The sequence below is a fragment of the Oryx dammah genome, unplaced genomic scaffold, assembly GCF_014754425.2.
Source record: "Oryx dammah isolate SB20612 unplaced genomic scaffold, SCBI_Odam_1.1 HiC_scaffold_6, whole genome shotgun sequence".
Taxonomy (NCBI): Eukaryota; Metazoa; Chordata; class Mammalia; order Artiodactyla; family Bovidae; genus Oryx; species Oryx dammah.
In genome coordinates this window covers 12,057,002-12,071,415 of record NW_024070190.1, presented here as the reverse complement: position 1 = coordinate 12,071,415, position 14,414 = coordinate 12,057,002, and the positions used below count along the sequence as shown (strand labels likewise).

The following is a 14,414-nucleotide window of genomic DNA, read 5'->3' as shown; positions in this document are numbered from 1 at the left end:
ACACGATGAATGAGAAGTGCGGCTGGAACCCCAGTCCCCTGGGGACTGGCACACATACTGGTTTCACATGGCTGGAACCACACCTTCTGTTGTGCCTTGTGTGTAAGGGTAGGAGAGGAGGGTTGGTTCAGGAAAGTCACCTCATCTCAGGCAGAAACAAAACTTCAGCCTATTTAATGCAGCTCCGCTCCAGCTGTAAAGGCTGGAGGGGAGAGGGACACGGGAAGGACCCCAGAGGTCCACACAGACACATGGTCACATGGCTGCCACCTCATTTCTGAAAAACTGAAAAACATGGAGAACTGTGTTCTACATTGCACACAAAATAAATAAACTACAACTGGGTCCAAGTCTTGGGTTCACCTTGGGATCAATGAACTGGGATGAAAGAGTTCACACATCCAGTCAATCCACTGGTTATTCAAAGGTCAAGGTGACCTAGGAAAAGGGAAAACTTGCTCCAGCAGCGTCTGAGGCAAAAGCCTCTGAACTTGCATTAACAAGAAGGAGAAGAACACACTAAACCTGCCTACGACAAAACGCCACTCACTAAATTTAAAATACTGTTTGGGAAAAACTACACAAAAATCCAATGAACTATTTCTGGGATAGTAAAGATTAACTTCTATCCAGGTAGTTATCAGTTCTGAATCATTGAATACATATTTCTGAAATTATATTTAAGAAAGCAACATTACTTTTTACACTGATCTTTCAAAAACGTACAGTATTTGAAACAGTGGCATTCACCATTTTCATCTCTTTCATTGATAAAACCACTCCAAGAGCAAAAAATAGTACAACTCTCAGATCGTTCTTTAATTAACTAGTAATTATTATATTACACATAAACTAAAGTGCTAAGCATGGAATATGAAAATCCTACTAGTAAGGAATTTATGGGGAAACAGTGGAAACAGTGGCTGACTGTATTTTGGGGGGCTCCAAAATCACTGCAGTTGGTGACTGTAGCCATGAAATTAAAAGATGCTTGCTTCTTGGAAGGAAAGTCATGACCAACATATTAAAATATGTTACTTTGATTATTAAAATAATTAAAAAGCAGAGACTTTGCCAACAAAGGTCCGTCTAGCCAAGGCTATGGTTTTTCCAGTAGTCAGGTATGAATGTGAGAGTTGGACTATAAAGAAAGCTGAGCTCCGAGGAATTGATGCTTTTGAACTGTGGTGTTGGAGAAGACTCTTGAGAGACCCTTGGAATGCAAGGAGATCCAACCAGTCCATCCTAAAGGAGATCAATCCTGAGTGTTCATTGGAAGGACTGATGTTGAAGCTGAAACTCCAATACTTTGGTCACCTGATGCGAAGAGCTGACTCATTGGAAAAGACCGTGATGCTGGGAAAGATTGAAGGCAGGAGGAGAAGGGGATAACAGAGGATAAGATGGTTGGATGGCATCACCAACTCAAAGGACATGAGTTTGGGTAAACTCTGGGAGTTGGTAAAGGACAGGGAGACCTGGCGTGCTGTGGTCCCTGGGGTCGCAAAGAGAGGGACATGACTTAGTGACTGAACTGAACTGAAGGAATTTATAGTTAAATTGAAAGATAAGACATATGTACACATGATAATATAAATCAAAAAGAGGCATGTGCCTAAGGAAAGAAAGACAGAAAGGATGTCATAAGGGATGTTATTGGAACAACCATCAAAACAACAGGGTCTGAGGATTAGATGACACTAATGTATCTGTCAATTTCATGATATTGCTGGTTGTATTATGATTAAGAGTCTGCTACATTGTAGGAAATACACACTAAAGTATTCAGGGACAATCAGGCATAATGTTGACAATTTATTTGGAACTGATACAGAAAAAGAATAGCTCTTCATAGTGTACCTGCAACTTCAGTGTATCTCTGAAACTGTTTTAAAAAATAAAATACAAATGTTAACATGAAGACTGTAAATAAAGTGGTGACAATTTTTTAAAAAAGGATTCTCTATGAATTCATGTTGCCTATAAATACATAGATATTTATTCTTCTTCGTTCAGCAAAATCTTCAGACCCTTGAGGAAAGGTCTAGTTTTAAGATCCATGGTGCATGACTTTTGCTATCTTCAATGCTACCAGTCTTAGACATAGTCACTGTTGTTTGATAATCTTAGTTATATTAAGTTCTATGCTCATGCTTATTTTTATTTAAAAGAAAAGCATAATAGTATTTAGTCCAGAAAATTCTCTTTATGTCCATTTGACAGTGACAAAAATTGACATTTTTATGAATTATTAGACACTCTGTTTAGAAATGGGGAAATGGAAGCTGAAGAAGCATCAATAAATCACTGGGGGCAACCAGGAGCTTCTGGTGCTGAAACCTGGGCCACATTCTCACTTTTCACCCCGAGTTCCTGCCACCACACAGTATGTCTTACCTCCTCCCAGAGGGTCCTGTCCAGTGCTCTTCAAGAGCCAGGAAATTCTGTGCTTCAGAGCATGGTGGTCAGGGACCAGGGTCACACCCAGTCGTGAGCTGACTACCTCTCTGGGTCAGGTTCCTCTTTTCTAACAATAGTGCTTCTTCCTTCTAAGTTGGATGTAAGCCACTTGGAGGATTAAATGAAGTAACACATGTAAGATGCTTAGATTGGTGTCTGGTGCATAGTACGCATTAAACTACTACTATTCTAAAACTCAGATACCCCGATTTTTAAATGATCACAGCTCTCTTAGGAACTTAAACAACTGAAATGAACATTTTGAACAAGTGTGTTTTTCACCACTAGGGAATATGTAGCTCAATTTTCTGCCGAGTTAGGGGGATTTTCTTGCTTTGCTAAAAGTACATTCGCCACCTAATGGGGAAGCCTTCAGCCACGACTGTTGTCTGACAGCCAGAAAACCAGACGCTGCCTCAGCCCGTATCCCCAGAAACCCGAAGACCAACACGTGCCAACAGGTCTCGAAGTCTGACCTTAATGACCCAGCATTCAAAACATAAGTAACAAATTTACCTTTCGCATTTACCCTTTTCAAAGTTTCAGCCATTCTGCTCCTCACCACGTTTTGTGCAGATCAGGTTACAGTAAGCTATCCACACCCTCCCAGAAAGAGCCTCTCATTATCATGCACGTGCAGTCTCATGATCAACAAAGTGAAGAGGGCACAAATCAATGTTCAACATGGATCCTTACTCATGATGAGTATCTATCAGTGTGGAGAGGCAAAAAGAATCGGAGAGGCAAAAAGAATCTGAAAACTATATAACAGAAAATCCAAGAGGTCATAAAACCAAGCCTACCAGCAGAGTTCACTCATGAATTCATATATATTCAAAAAAAGATGTCCTTTTCATCATAGGGGACTGGAATGCAAAAGTAGGAAGTCAAAACAACCTGGAGTAACAGGCAACTTTGGCCTTGGAGTATAAAATGAAGCAGGGCAAAGGCTGACAGAGTTTTGCCAAGAAAATGCACTGGTCATAGCAAACACCCTCTTCCAACAACATAAGATAAAACTCTACACATGGACATCACAAGATGGTCAATACCAAAATCACACTGATTATATTCTTTGTAGCCAAAGATGAAGAAGCTCTAAACAGTCAGCAAAAGCAAGACATGGAGCTGACTGTGGCTCAGATCATGAACTGCTTATTGCAAAATTCACTTAAATTGAAGAAAGTAGGGAAAACCACTAGACCATTCAGGTATGACCTAAATCAAATCCCTTATGATTATACAGTGGAAGTGACAAATAGATTCAAGAGATTAGATCTGATAGACTGACTGAAGAACTCCGGACAGAGGTTCATGACATCGTACAGGAGGCAGGCATCAAGACCACCCCCAAGAAAAAAAAATGCAAAAAGGCAAAATGGTTGTCTGAGGAGGCCTTACAAATAGCTGAGAAACGAAGAGAAGCTAAAGGAAAAGGACAAAAGGAAAGATATACCCATCTGAATGCAGAGTTCCAAAGAATAGCAAGGAGAGATAAGAAAGGCTTCCTCAGTGATCAATGCAAAGAAATAGAGGACAACAATAGAATGGGGAAAACTAGAGATCTCTTCAAGAAAATTAGATACCAAGGGAACATTTCATCAAAGATGAGCACAATAAAGGACAGAAATGGTATGGACCTAACAGAAGCCGAAGATATTAAGAAGAGGTGGTAAAAATACACAGACTAACTACACAAAAAAGATCTCAATGACCCAGATAACCATGATGGTGTGATCACTCACCTAGAGCCAGACATCCTGGAATCCGAAGTCAAGTGGGCCTTAGGAAGCATCACTATGAACAAAGCTAGAGAAGGTGATAGAATTCCAGTTGAGCTATTTGAAGTTCTAAAAGATAATGCTGTTAAAGTGCTGCACTCAATATGCCAGCAAATTTGGAAAACTCAGCAGTGGCCACAGGACTGGAAAAGGTCAGTTTTCATTCCAATCCCAAAGAAAGGCAATGCCAAAGAATGCTCAAACTACCGCACAATTGCACTTGTCTCACATGCTAGCAAGTAATACTCAAAATTCTTCAAGTGAGCTTCAACAGTACGTGAACTGAGAACTTCCAAATGCTCGTGCTGGATTTAGAAAAAGCAGAAGGACTAGAGATCAAATTGCCAATATCCACTGAATCATCGAAAAAGCAAGAGAGTTCCAGAAAAGATCTACTTTATTGACTGTGCCAAAGCTTTTGACTATGTGGATCCCAACAAATGTGGAAAATTCTTTAAGAGACAGGAATATGAGACCACCTGACCTGCCTCCTGAGAAATCTGTATGCAGGTCAAGAAGCAACAGTTAGAACCAGATATGGAGCAACAAATTGGTTCCAATTAGGGAAAGGAAACTGTCAATGCGATATATTGTCATTTATCTTATATGAAGAGTACATCAAGGAAAATGCCAGTCTGGATAAAGCACAAGCTGGAATCAAGATTTCCAGGAAAAATACTAATAACCTCAAATATGCAGATGACACCCCCTAGATAGCAAAAATAGAAGAGGAACTAAAGAGCCTCTTGATGAAAGTAAAAGAGGAGAGTGAAAAAGTTGACTTAAATCTCAACATTCTGGTCCCATCACTTCATGGGAAATAGATGGGGAAACAATGGAAACAGTGACAGACTTTATTTTGGGGGGGCTCCAAAATCTCTATGGATGGTGACTGCAGCCATGAAATTAAAATACTTCTGCTCCTTGGCAGAAAAGCTATGACCACATGGACAGCATATTAAAAAGCAGAGACATTATTTTGCCAACAAAGGTCTGTCTAGTGAAAGCTATGGATTTTGCAGTAGTTGTGTATGGATGTGAGAGTTGGACCATAAAGAAAGTTGAGCACTGAAGAACTGATGCTTTTGAACTGTGGTGTTGGAGAAGACTCTTGAGAGTCCCTTGGACTGCAAGGAGATCAAACCAGTCAATTCTAAGGGAAATCAGTCCTGTATATTCATTGGAAGGACTGATGCTGAAGCTCCAATATTTTGGCCATCTGATGTGAAGAACTGATTCATTGGAAAAGACCCTGATGCTGGGAAAGACTGAAGGCAGAAGGGGAGGACAGAAGATGAGATGGTTCGATAGCATCACCAACTCGATGGACGTGAGTTTGAGCAAGCTCTGGGAGTTGGTGATGGATAGGGAAGCCTAGTGTGCTGCAGTCCACGGGGTTGCAAAGAGTCAGACACGACTGAGTGACTGAACTGAACTGACTGATCCATTTAATATTTACTGAATATTTCCTATGTGCCCAGTACTACCTGAATCTAAGTGCTCGGGATGTTGCTGTGGATAAAAGAAATACTTCTGCCATCTTTGGCCTTGTATATTAATGGACATGACTCAGGAATTAGTATGAGTTCTGTTTGTATACAAGGCTATATTATTACACAAGGCATCTCTTATTCATAAGGGGTGCTTTCAGTTCCTCTACTGCAGACAGTGATCACACAATCCAGAATATCCCCACCTAAACCAGTGTCACCGTGAACCACTCCTACCACAAAATGACTATTTTCCTGACACAGTGAAAGTCTGAACCATCAGATTTAATGACATCAACAATATTAGAAAACCCACAAATGTAGCCAGTTCCAGTTGGTTCTGGTCCTCCTTTCATGGAGTACGATGGTAAGAAATTCTGGGTAGCTATCTGGTTTGTCCACAGTCGGAAACTTCTATTTTGTGAAGTTACTTTACTTTAAAGGCGAAAACCTCCCAAAGAAAATGCTCTAAATCACTGCAAAATAAACTCTCTGTATAAATACAGTTGCCCCCCATGTTCTGTTTTTTTCTGTATGTTTCTGCACATGGATACACCAGCTTAAAATAAAACATTCATGCCTTCATATAATGTACAGACATATACACTATGTATCTGCAGAAAGATGTATGACATGGTATATGTGCACAAGCTACAGTTACACGCACACCAGTGAAATCTGACATGGTTACAACCTGCTGAGGACGTTGTTCTCCCTGGTGTTTCCTTGTTTCTTCCACCTGGTTCTTGGTTGATAGCAGGTTGGCAGGAAGGATGAGGGAAATAAAAGCTCTGTGTACCTCTAAACAGTTCCATTTTTTTCCCAAGTTTTCCATCATATAGTGACCACCAGGAAACAAAACACTCATGCCTTCCTCTCCAGTTCAATAATGAGTCACACACCTGTGCCCACCATGGGCACCAGGTGCCAGCACTGCGTTCACCACAGCTGTGTCTTTCACTCATGGACTGGGTGATGCTTTATGAGAAATACCTGCCCACGAAAGTACTGGCCTCACAGGGACAGCATGTGGACATGTGCTTTAAAAGTACCGAATCTACGGACATTCAGGTGGAACACACTGTCCTCAAGGCAGCAGCTGAGGAAGAGGGTCAGAAAAGCCCAGGACCAACCAAATCAGGCCCCATTTAATCACAGAGGCTTAAACTCCATGCAGACCACAGGCCAGAACAGAAACCCAGGAAGAAACATGGCCACACTGAGACTTTCCTAGATCCAACCGAGCACATTGAAGAGAGAATCACTTTCTTACTACATGAATCAATGTTATTTAATGCCAACCCCCAGCAAAAGTCATTTCACACAGCCCCCACCCCACCCCCCGAGACTGCACTTCCCCAGAGCACGTGCCCTGGTCCGCTCTCCTCATGCCGGTTTCCTGCGACCTTTCTAAGAGAAAGTGGTACCAGGAGAAAGATACCATGTCCTGAGGCTCAGTGAAGGAAACTGTGGCAGACAGAGAAACAGAGACAGAATGAAATCACATCCCACCTCACCACAACACAGCATGCGTGACTTGAGCAGGTGGTATGGACTCTCTCTGCCAAGTTTCCTCACCTGTAAAATAGGGCAGTAATAGCAGCTACTGAGAGTTTTCACATCAAGAGTGAATGCATCAGTACATCACACAATGTTCCTCTCCAATTACCCTCTGCCTAAGCACTGATTATATTTCAAAAGAAGGAATCTGAAAGACTGCACATACAACATGCTTTGAATCACAATTTTTAAAACTAGGAGACCATGCATTTATTCAATACATTTCTACAAAGTATAAATTTTAACAAATCCAGACGTATGTAAATTCAGTGCCCCCATATCAAACTTCCTCAGAGGACACGGAGGCAATGAGCCCAGATGTGGACATTGACAAGAACTGTGTGTGTGTCACCTTCTCACACAGAAAGCCTCCTGTTACTCACATTCTCATAGAGAGCTTGAAGGGTCTCCAGGTCAACCACAGAATTGTCCAAGTTCACCACAGCTGTGTGAAAAAGACAAAACAGAAAATATAAATTGCCATAAACCAGCTGCGAAAAGTGTCTGACCACCTCAAACAACAGTGACCGTCCACAGGGCAGACTTCATGTCCTGCAGGCAGCAGGCGAGGCTCTGCCTTCACTGCAGCTGCTCCCCTCACCGACAAAGACTGAGCTGAGCTGGGAATTTCAATGGGGCAGGTGTCAAGTGTCACAGCTTTCACACTCTCCACAAACACAAAATCCCAAGATTAGGCCCCCACAGCCAGAAAGAAACCCACCGTCCTGTCTCTTTCATGACTCACCTGAATAAATTTGAAAAATCTGCTTAATACCAGAAAAATAGGCAACTCACTCATGTTACTGCCACATCCTGGTTTTATGCCAATGAATGCACATATCTGCCAATTTATCTAAAGACATTTGGCAAAATATGGAAACAGGTGCATTTCCTGTTACAACCCTTTAAACTGTAATAATCAAAGGATAATTCTTTGATTATGGTTTTGAAATTGGCAAAGGTGTCTGTTTAGTGAGGCAGTAGGTGTGGACGATGGGGAAAGTTCAGTTCTTTGGATGAGATCTTCAAGAAACATGTATTGTTTATAGAGCACCCTCAACTGGAACTGTGTGGGGAAGGGGAGAGATGACACTTAGAACATGTATTATATTGCTTGATAGTGGATATAGCTGCAGGGAAAATTGATGGTACCCAAGGAGGGTGAAACCTCTTGTCCACCTGATTGTTCCACCTGAAGCTTTCTGCACACTGATGCTTGTCTTTTGTTTCACAGTTTTCATGGATTGCCAGTCATAAGGATGTTAAGAGCTGCTTGGGGCTGGTGCACTGGGATGACCCCTCTAGAGATGGTATGGGGAGGGAGGTGGGAGGGAGGTTCAGGATTGGGAACACGTGTACACTCGTGGCAGATTCATGTTGATGTATGGGAAAAACCAATACAGTATTGTAAAGTAAAATAAAGTAAAATTTTTTAAAAAGTTCTTTACTTAAAAAAATCTTACAAGCCATGAGAAGGGTGAGTGCATCTTGATCGAATAACTCAATTTGAGGAGTGTTGCAGCTTCAGAAGTGGTGAAAGCACTGGATACTTAAAGTAATAAAGGCAGAGGGAAAGGCAGAGACCATAGTCTCCTCTACCAGAGTTGAGCTGCACTTGGTCCTGCTGGGCCAGGAGGATGCGACTCCAGCAGGGCTTTCCCTCCCCCATACAGCTGGCTATGAGTAGTTAAAGCTCAGAAACAACAAGGGAAGGAACAGAACAGAGGCAGTGCCATCTTATATTTGAAAAGCTTGTATCTTTTTTAGAAGCAACTTTTTATGCATTAAAGTCACATTAAAGGGACTTCCCTGTTGGTCCAGTGGTAAAGAATCCACCTGCCGACGCAGGGGACATGGGTTTGATCCTTGATCCAGGAACTAAAGTCCCATATGCCATGCGCTGCAACTAAGCTGCAGCTACTGAGTGGCGCCACGTGACACCATGAGAGTCTGTGAGCTGCAGTAAGAGATCCTGCATGATGCAGTGAAGGTTCCATGCACTGCACCTGAGACCTGAGGCAGTCAAATTAATTAGTTAAAAGAAATCACATAAGAGAAATCCTAATGTCCTCCATGATCATCGGTTATTTTATTCCTCTGGACAATGAGCCATCAAACTAACCCTTACATACAAATAAATATATATATCAACAGAGAAAACAGAAAACCTTCATAACTGAACAAATGACCAAGCATGACTTAGCACACACATCACCAGCCCACCACATTTTATACATATTAACGACATGTTGAGTAAACCACACAACTATTCCAAGTGGATCATGATAAACATGTGTGTTCTTTAGATTTCTGTATATTTAAATATTCTGGAAAAAGTTTTTGTGAGACCCAAGTTTTTAGTCAAAACCATCTGTAATACAATGGAAGGAACATGCCAAGTTTAAGTGTGTAAACTTTTATTTTCTCCATCATAGGTTATAAGTTCACAACTATGTTTTTTTAATCCATTAATAGTTTACTGTATGAGATGAGGAAATAAGTTTGTGTTATGACATTGTTTGACATTTTTGTTGCGACTTAATAGTCAATAGTCATAAATAGTTCATGTACCTTGCGAAGATAGGATATAACTATACAGTATATAACCATAAGATATAATCTTTTCTGTTTATATATTCTAAATCCTTATTTGTATTTTTTCTCTTGATCTCTTTTGACCAAAGTGGTTTAAATTTACTCTTATTAATGTGCTTCTCTCTCCTTGTAAGTACTATGTAGTTTCTTTCTTATGTAGTTGCATCTGTATTTAGAGGAACATAAATTCAAATCTATTATAATTCCATTATAACTGTTAGTATTAAGAATATGTTTTCATTATTTTGTTGTTGTTCACATAATGTTCCTGGCCTGAATTTTAAGTTGTCACATATCAAGATCATAACTCTTGCTTTTTTGATTTACATGTGTTGGGCCTAATTTCACTTCTCTTCATACTTTAGCCTTTCTGAAATATTTTGTTATAGCTAGGTTTTATTTAGAAGCAGAAGATATTAAGAAGAGGTGGCAAGAATACACAGAAGAACTATACAAAAAAGATCTTCACGACCCAGTTAATCATGATGGTGTGATCACTCACTTAGAGCCAGACATCCTGGAATGTGAAGTCAAGTGGGCCTTAAGAAGCATCACTATGAACAAAGCTAGTGCCAGGTGATGGGTTCCATTTGAACTATTTCAAATCCTGAAAGTACTGCACTCACTATGCCAGCAAATTTGGAAAACTCAGCAGTGGCCACAGGACTGGAAAAGGTCAGTTTTATTCTGATCCCAAAGAAAGGCAATGCCAAAGAATGCTTGAACTACTGCACAATCGCACTCATCTCACACACTAGCAAAGGAATGCTCAAAATTCTCCAAGCCAGGCTTCAACAGTACATGAACCATGAACTTCCAGATGTTCAAGCTGGATTTAGAAAAGACAGAGGAACAGGAGATCAAATTGCAAACATCTGTTGGATCACTGAAAAAGCAAGAGAGTTCCAGAAAAGCATCTACTTCTGCTTTATTGACTATGCCAAAGCCTTTGAATGTGTGGATAACAACAAACTGGAAAATTCTTCAAGAGATGGGAATACCTGACCACCTGACCTGCCTCTTGAGAAATCTGTATGCAGGTCAGGAAGCAACAGTTAGAACTGGACATGGAACAACAAACTGTTTCCAAATAGGGAAAGGAGTACGTCAAGGCTGTATATTGTCACCCTGCTTATTTAACTTATATGCAGAGTACATCATGAGAAATGCTGAGCTAGATGAAGTACGAGCTGGAATCAAGATTGCTGGGAGAAATATCAATAACCTCAGGTATGCAGATGACACCACCCTTATGGCAGAAAGCGAAGAACTAAAGAGCCTCTTGATGAAAGTGAAAGAGGAGAGTGAAAAAGTTGGCTTAAAACTCAACATTCAAAAAACTAAGATCATGGCATCTGGTCTCATCACTTCATGGCAAATAGATGGATAAACAGTGGAAATAGTGACAGACTATTTTCTTGGGCTCCAAAATCACTGCAGATGGTGACTGCAGACATGAAATTAAAAGACACTTACTCGTTGGAAGAAAAGCTATGACCCACCTAGACAGCATATTAAAAAGCAGAGACATCACTTTGCCAACAAAGGTCCATCTAGTCAAAGCTATGGTTTTTTCAGTAGTCATGTATGGATGTGAGAGTTGGACTATACAGAAAGCTGAGTGCTGAAGAATTGATGCTTTTGAACTGTGGTGTTGAAGAAGACTCTTGGGAGTCCCTTGGATTGCAAGGAGATCCAACCAGTCCATCCTAAAGGAAATCAGTCTTGAATATTCATTGGAAGTACTGATGCTGAAGCTGAAACTCCAATACTTTGGTCACCTGATGCAAAGAATTGACTCATTTGAAGAGACCTTGATGCTGGGAAAGATTGAAGGCAGGAGGAGAAGGGGATGATAGAGGATGAAATAGTTGGATGGTATCACTGAGTCAATGGACATGAGTTTGAGTAAGCTCCAGGAGTTGGTGATGGACAGGGAGGCCTGGTGTGCTTCAGTCCAGGGTGTCACAAAGAGTTGGACACGACTGAGCAACTGAACTGAATTGAACTGAAGTTTTATTTATTTTTGATGCATTTTTAATTTTCAGTGACTAAACTTCCCCTACCTTAACCTGTGTGCCAATATATTGTGTTGCCCAAAAAGTCCATTTGATTTTTTTTCTATAAGATGGCTCCAGTAGCACTTACTTGTCCTTAACTTCATTTGAAATCATTTTCTTAGATTGTACTGTATATTGTCATATCAGTGTGCATTTAAAAAAAAACATCAAAATTGGTGAGTTTTTGTGCAGCCATTTTAATATTAAAGATGGAAGAAGAAAAGCAACATTTTTGACATACTTCATTACTTTAAGAAAGGTTAAGAATGCAACTGTAACACAGTTTCATAAGAAAACTATTATTAAGTGGCAGGCAGAGAGGTAAAAGAACTGCTCCATCAGTAGCTACCAGAACACTCAGGGATAGAGTCACCACGAAACAGCCTACACAGTTCTGGCAGTTCAGAAAGGGCATTTCCTCATTTTTAAGTGTTCTCATACTTTACCCTCAAAGCTAGAAACTAGTTCACCTTTCAGGAAAATAGTATGTCAAAGCAAGAAACAGAATCATCTGTCCATGAACTTAGATTCTGCTCACACCCATCACCAAGGTTCACCCTACCACCAAAGCCTAACCCCTCCCCACTGCCACCTTCCCTGCCTCCAGTACCCACCAGCAGTGCGTGTGGGGTGTGGTGACCCACAGCACAGGGATGGTGATGAGAAAGCACATGGTTACAGGACATCCCAGCCTTTCAAGAGCCAAACAGACTGCACCAGCGCTTCCCTGGTGGCTCAGAGGTTAAAGCATCTGCCTGCAATGCAGGAGACCTGGGTTCAATCCCCAGGCCGGGACGATCCCCTAAAGAAGGAAATGGCAACCCACTCCAGTATTCTTGCCTGGAGAATCCCATGGACAGAGGAGCCTGGTGGGCTACAGTCCATGGAGTCACAAAAAGCTGGACACGACTGAGCAACTTCACTTCACTTCCACACTGTAGGTGGATTATCTACCATCTGAGCCAAAAACCACACAGCCAACTTTGAAGAGTGGCTGATACATGTAACTCTCATATCTGTCTCCATTCAGGAAACAGAAATGGACACAACCCAGCACTAACTCAGTGTTTCAGTAATAGTGATGGAAAACCCAAGCTAAGGACAATCAAATTTGCCTCATTTACATTCCCCCTGAACTTGAACTCCCATCTCCCCTCTCATTTCTTACTTGAGAATTCCATCACAAGGCTGTCTCCCAGGCAAGGTCTGTAGTGGAACCACTCAGAGCAAGGAAGGAGGAATAAAACACTTACACTCTCCCTCCTCCATGAGTGGCCAGCTGGAAAACACACTGGAAAACACAGCTCATTCCCTAAGGAATGAAGAAAGGGTATTGTGTGTGTGAGCGCCAATGAGCATGTATGTGTGAATATGCATCTGAATATCTATGTGTGCTTGTGTGTGTGCTTGCGTGTGAGTGCACATGCACATATTTATAGGAAATAACTCATTTACAGCCAGTTTTTACTAACAAGGAAACTGAGGAACAGAGATGAGGAAGACATTTGCCCAGATTTACCCACCTAACCAGTGGCAGAGCTGAGCTCCAAATCTGCCTTAGACTGGATGGTTTAAACAACAGGAATTCAGTTTTCAGAGTTCCAGAGACGGGAACTGGGGTGGATTCTCTTGCTGGCTGGCAGAGTCCTGGTTTTCCCTCCTCTTATTAGGATGCTAATCCCATGATGAGGGCTCCAGCCTCTTGATCTCATCTCAACCTGATTAATCCCAAAGGCCCCACTTCTGGATACTATCACATTGAAAGTTAGGACTTCAATGTAGGAATGGAGAGGAGGGGAGTGAACATTCCATCCATAACAGAAAACAGGGGACCTGCCTGGTCCCAGAACCCACGTCCCCAGTGGTGCTAGACTACACCAGAAAGCAGAAGGAAACCCAGGGAAGCAGAGATGCTAAGAAGAAATGTGTTTAGATGGTTAGTCAAAAGGAAAGCAGGCATCCCCAAGGACCACACCAGGAAGATATTCTGTGTTTCCCTACATACTCTCTGAGCAACTGGTTCCTAAAAGGGGGGCACAGGAAATTCCATCTCGAGGTACCACCAGACTCATAATCACAATATGCTTCAGTTCATTGATAGCCGTAGCCTAGATTGCTTTTTATATAAAATTTTTTTCTTTATCCTTGCTTGGTTCCATCAAGAATGAGCAACTCCATTAATTAATTATTAAAAAAATTTTTTTCCTCACTTAACTCACAGATGTGAAAAAGAAACCCACAACTTCTTTTCTCTAAGAAACAGAATCAATAAGCAAACAGGGCAATATATAAAATGACCCTTAAAGCAAGAGACCAAATTTACTAAATTGATATTCTCCAAAGTTTTAAAATTCCATATTGTTGGTCAAAAGTATTATGTTCTCCTGCCAGTTCTGTTTTTTGCATTTTATTAGGTAACAGAGGTCCTCACTCTGAGACCAGCTAACAACTATAGACAACACTGAACA

The 14,414-nt window shown here is 41.2% G+C and overlaps 1 protein-coding gene across 1 annotated transcript in view; it reads right to left on the bottom strand.

Moving 5' to 3' along the window:
• Positions 1–14,414, bottom strand: part of FMN2 (formin 2) — a 178,087-nt gene that overhangs the window by 95,540 nt on the left and 68,133 nt on the right. Inside the window, exon 3 of the mRNA XM_040242124.1 lies at positions 7,675–7,736. Coding sequence (XP_040098058.1) covers positions 7,675–7,736 — 62 coding nt within the window. The remainder of the gene's footprint in view (positions 1–7,674; positions 7,737–14,414) is intronic.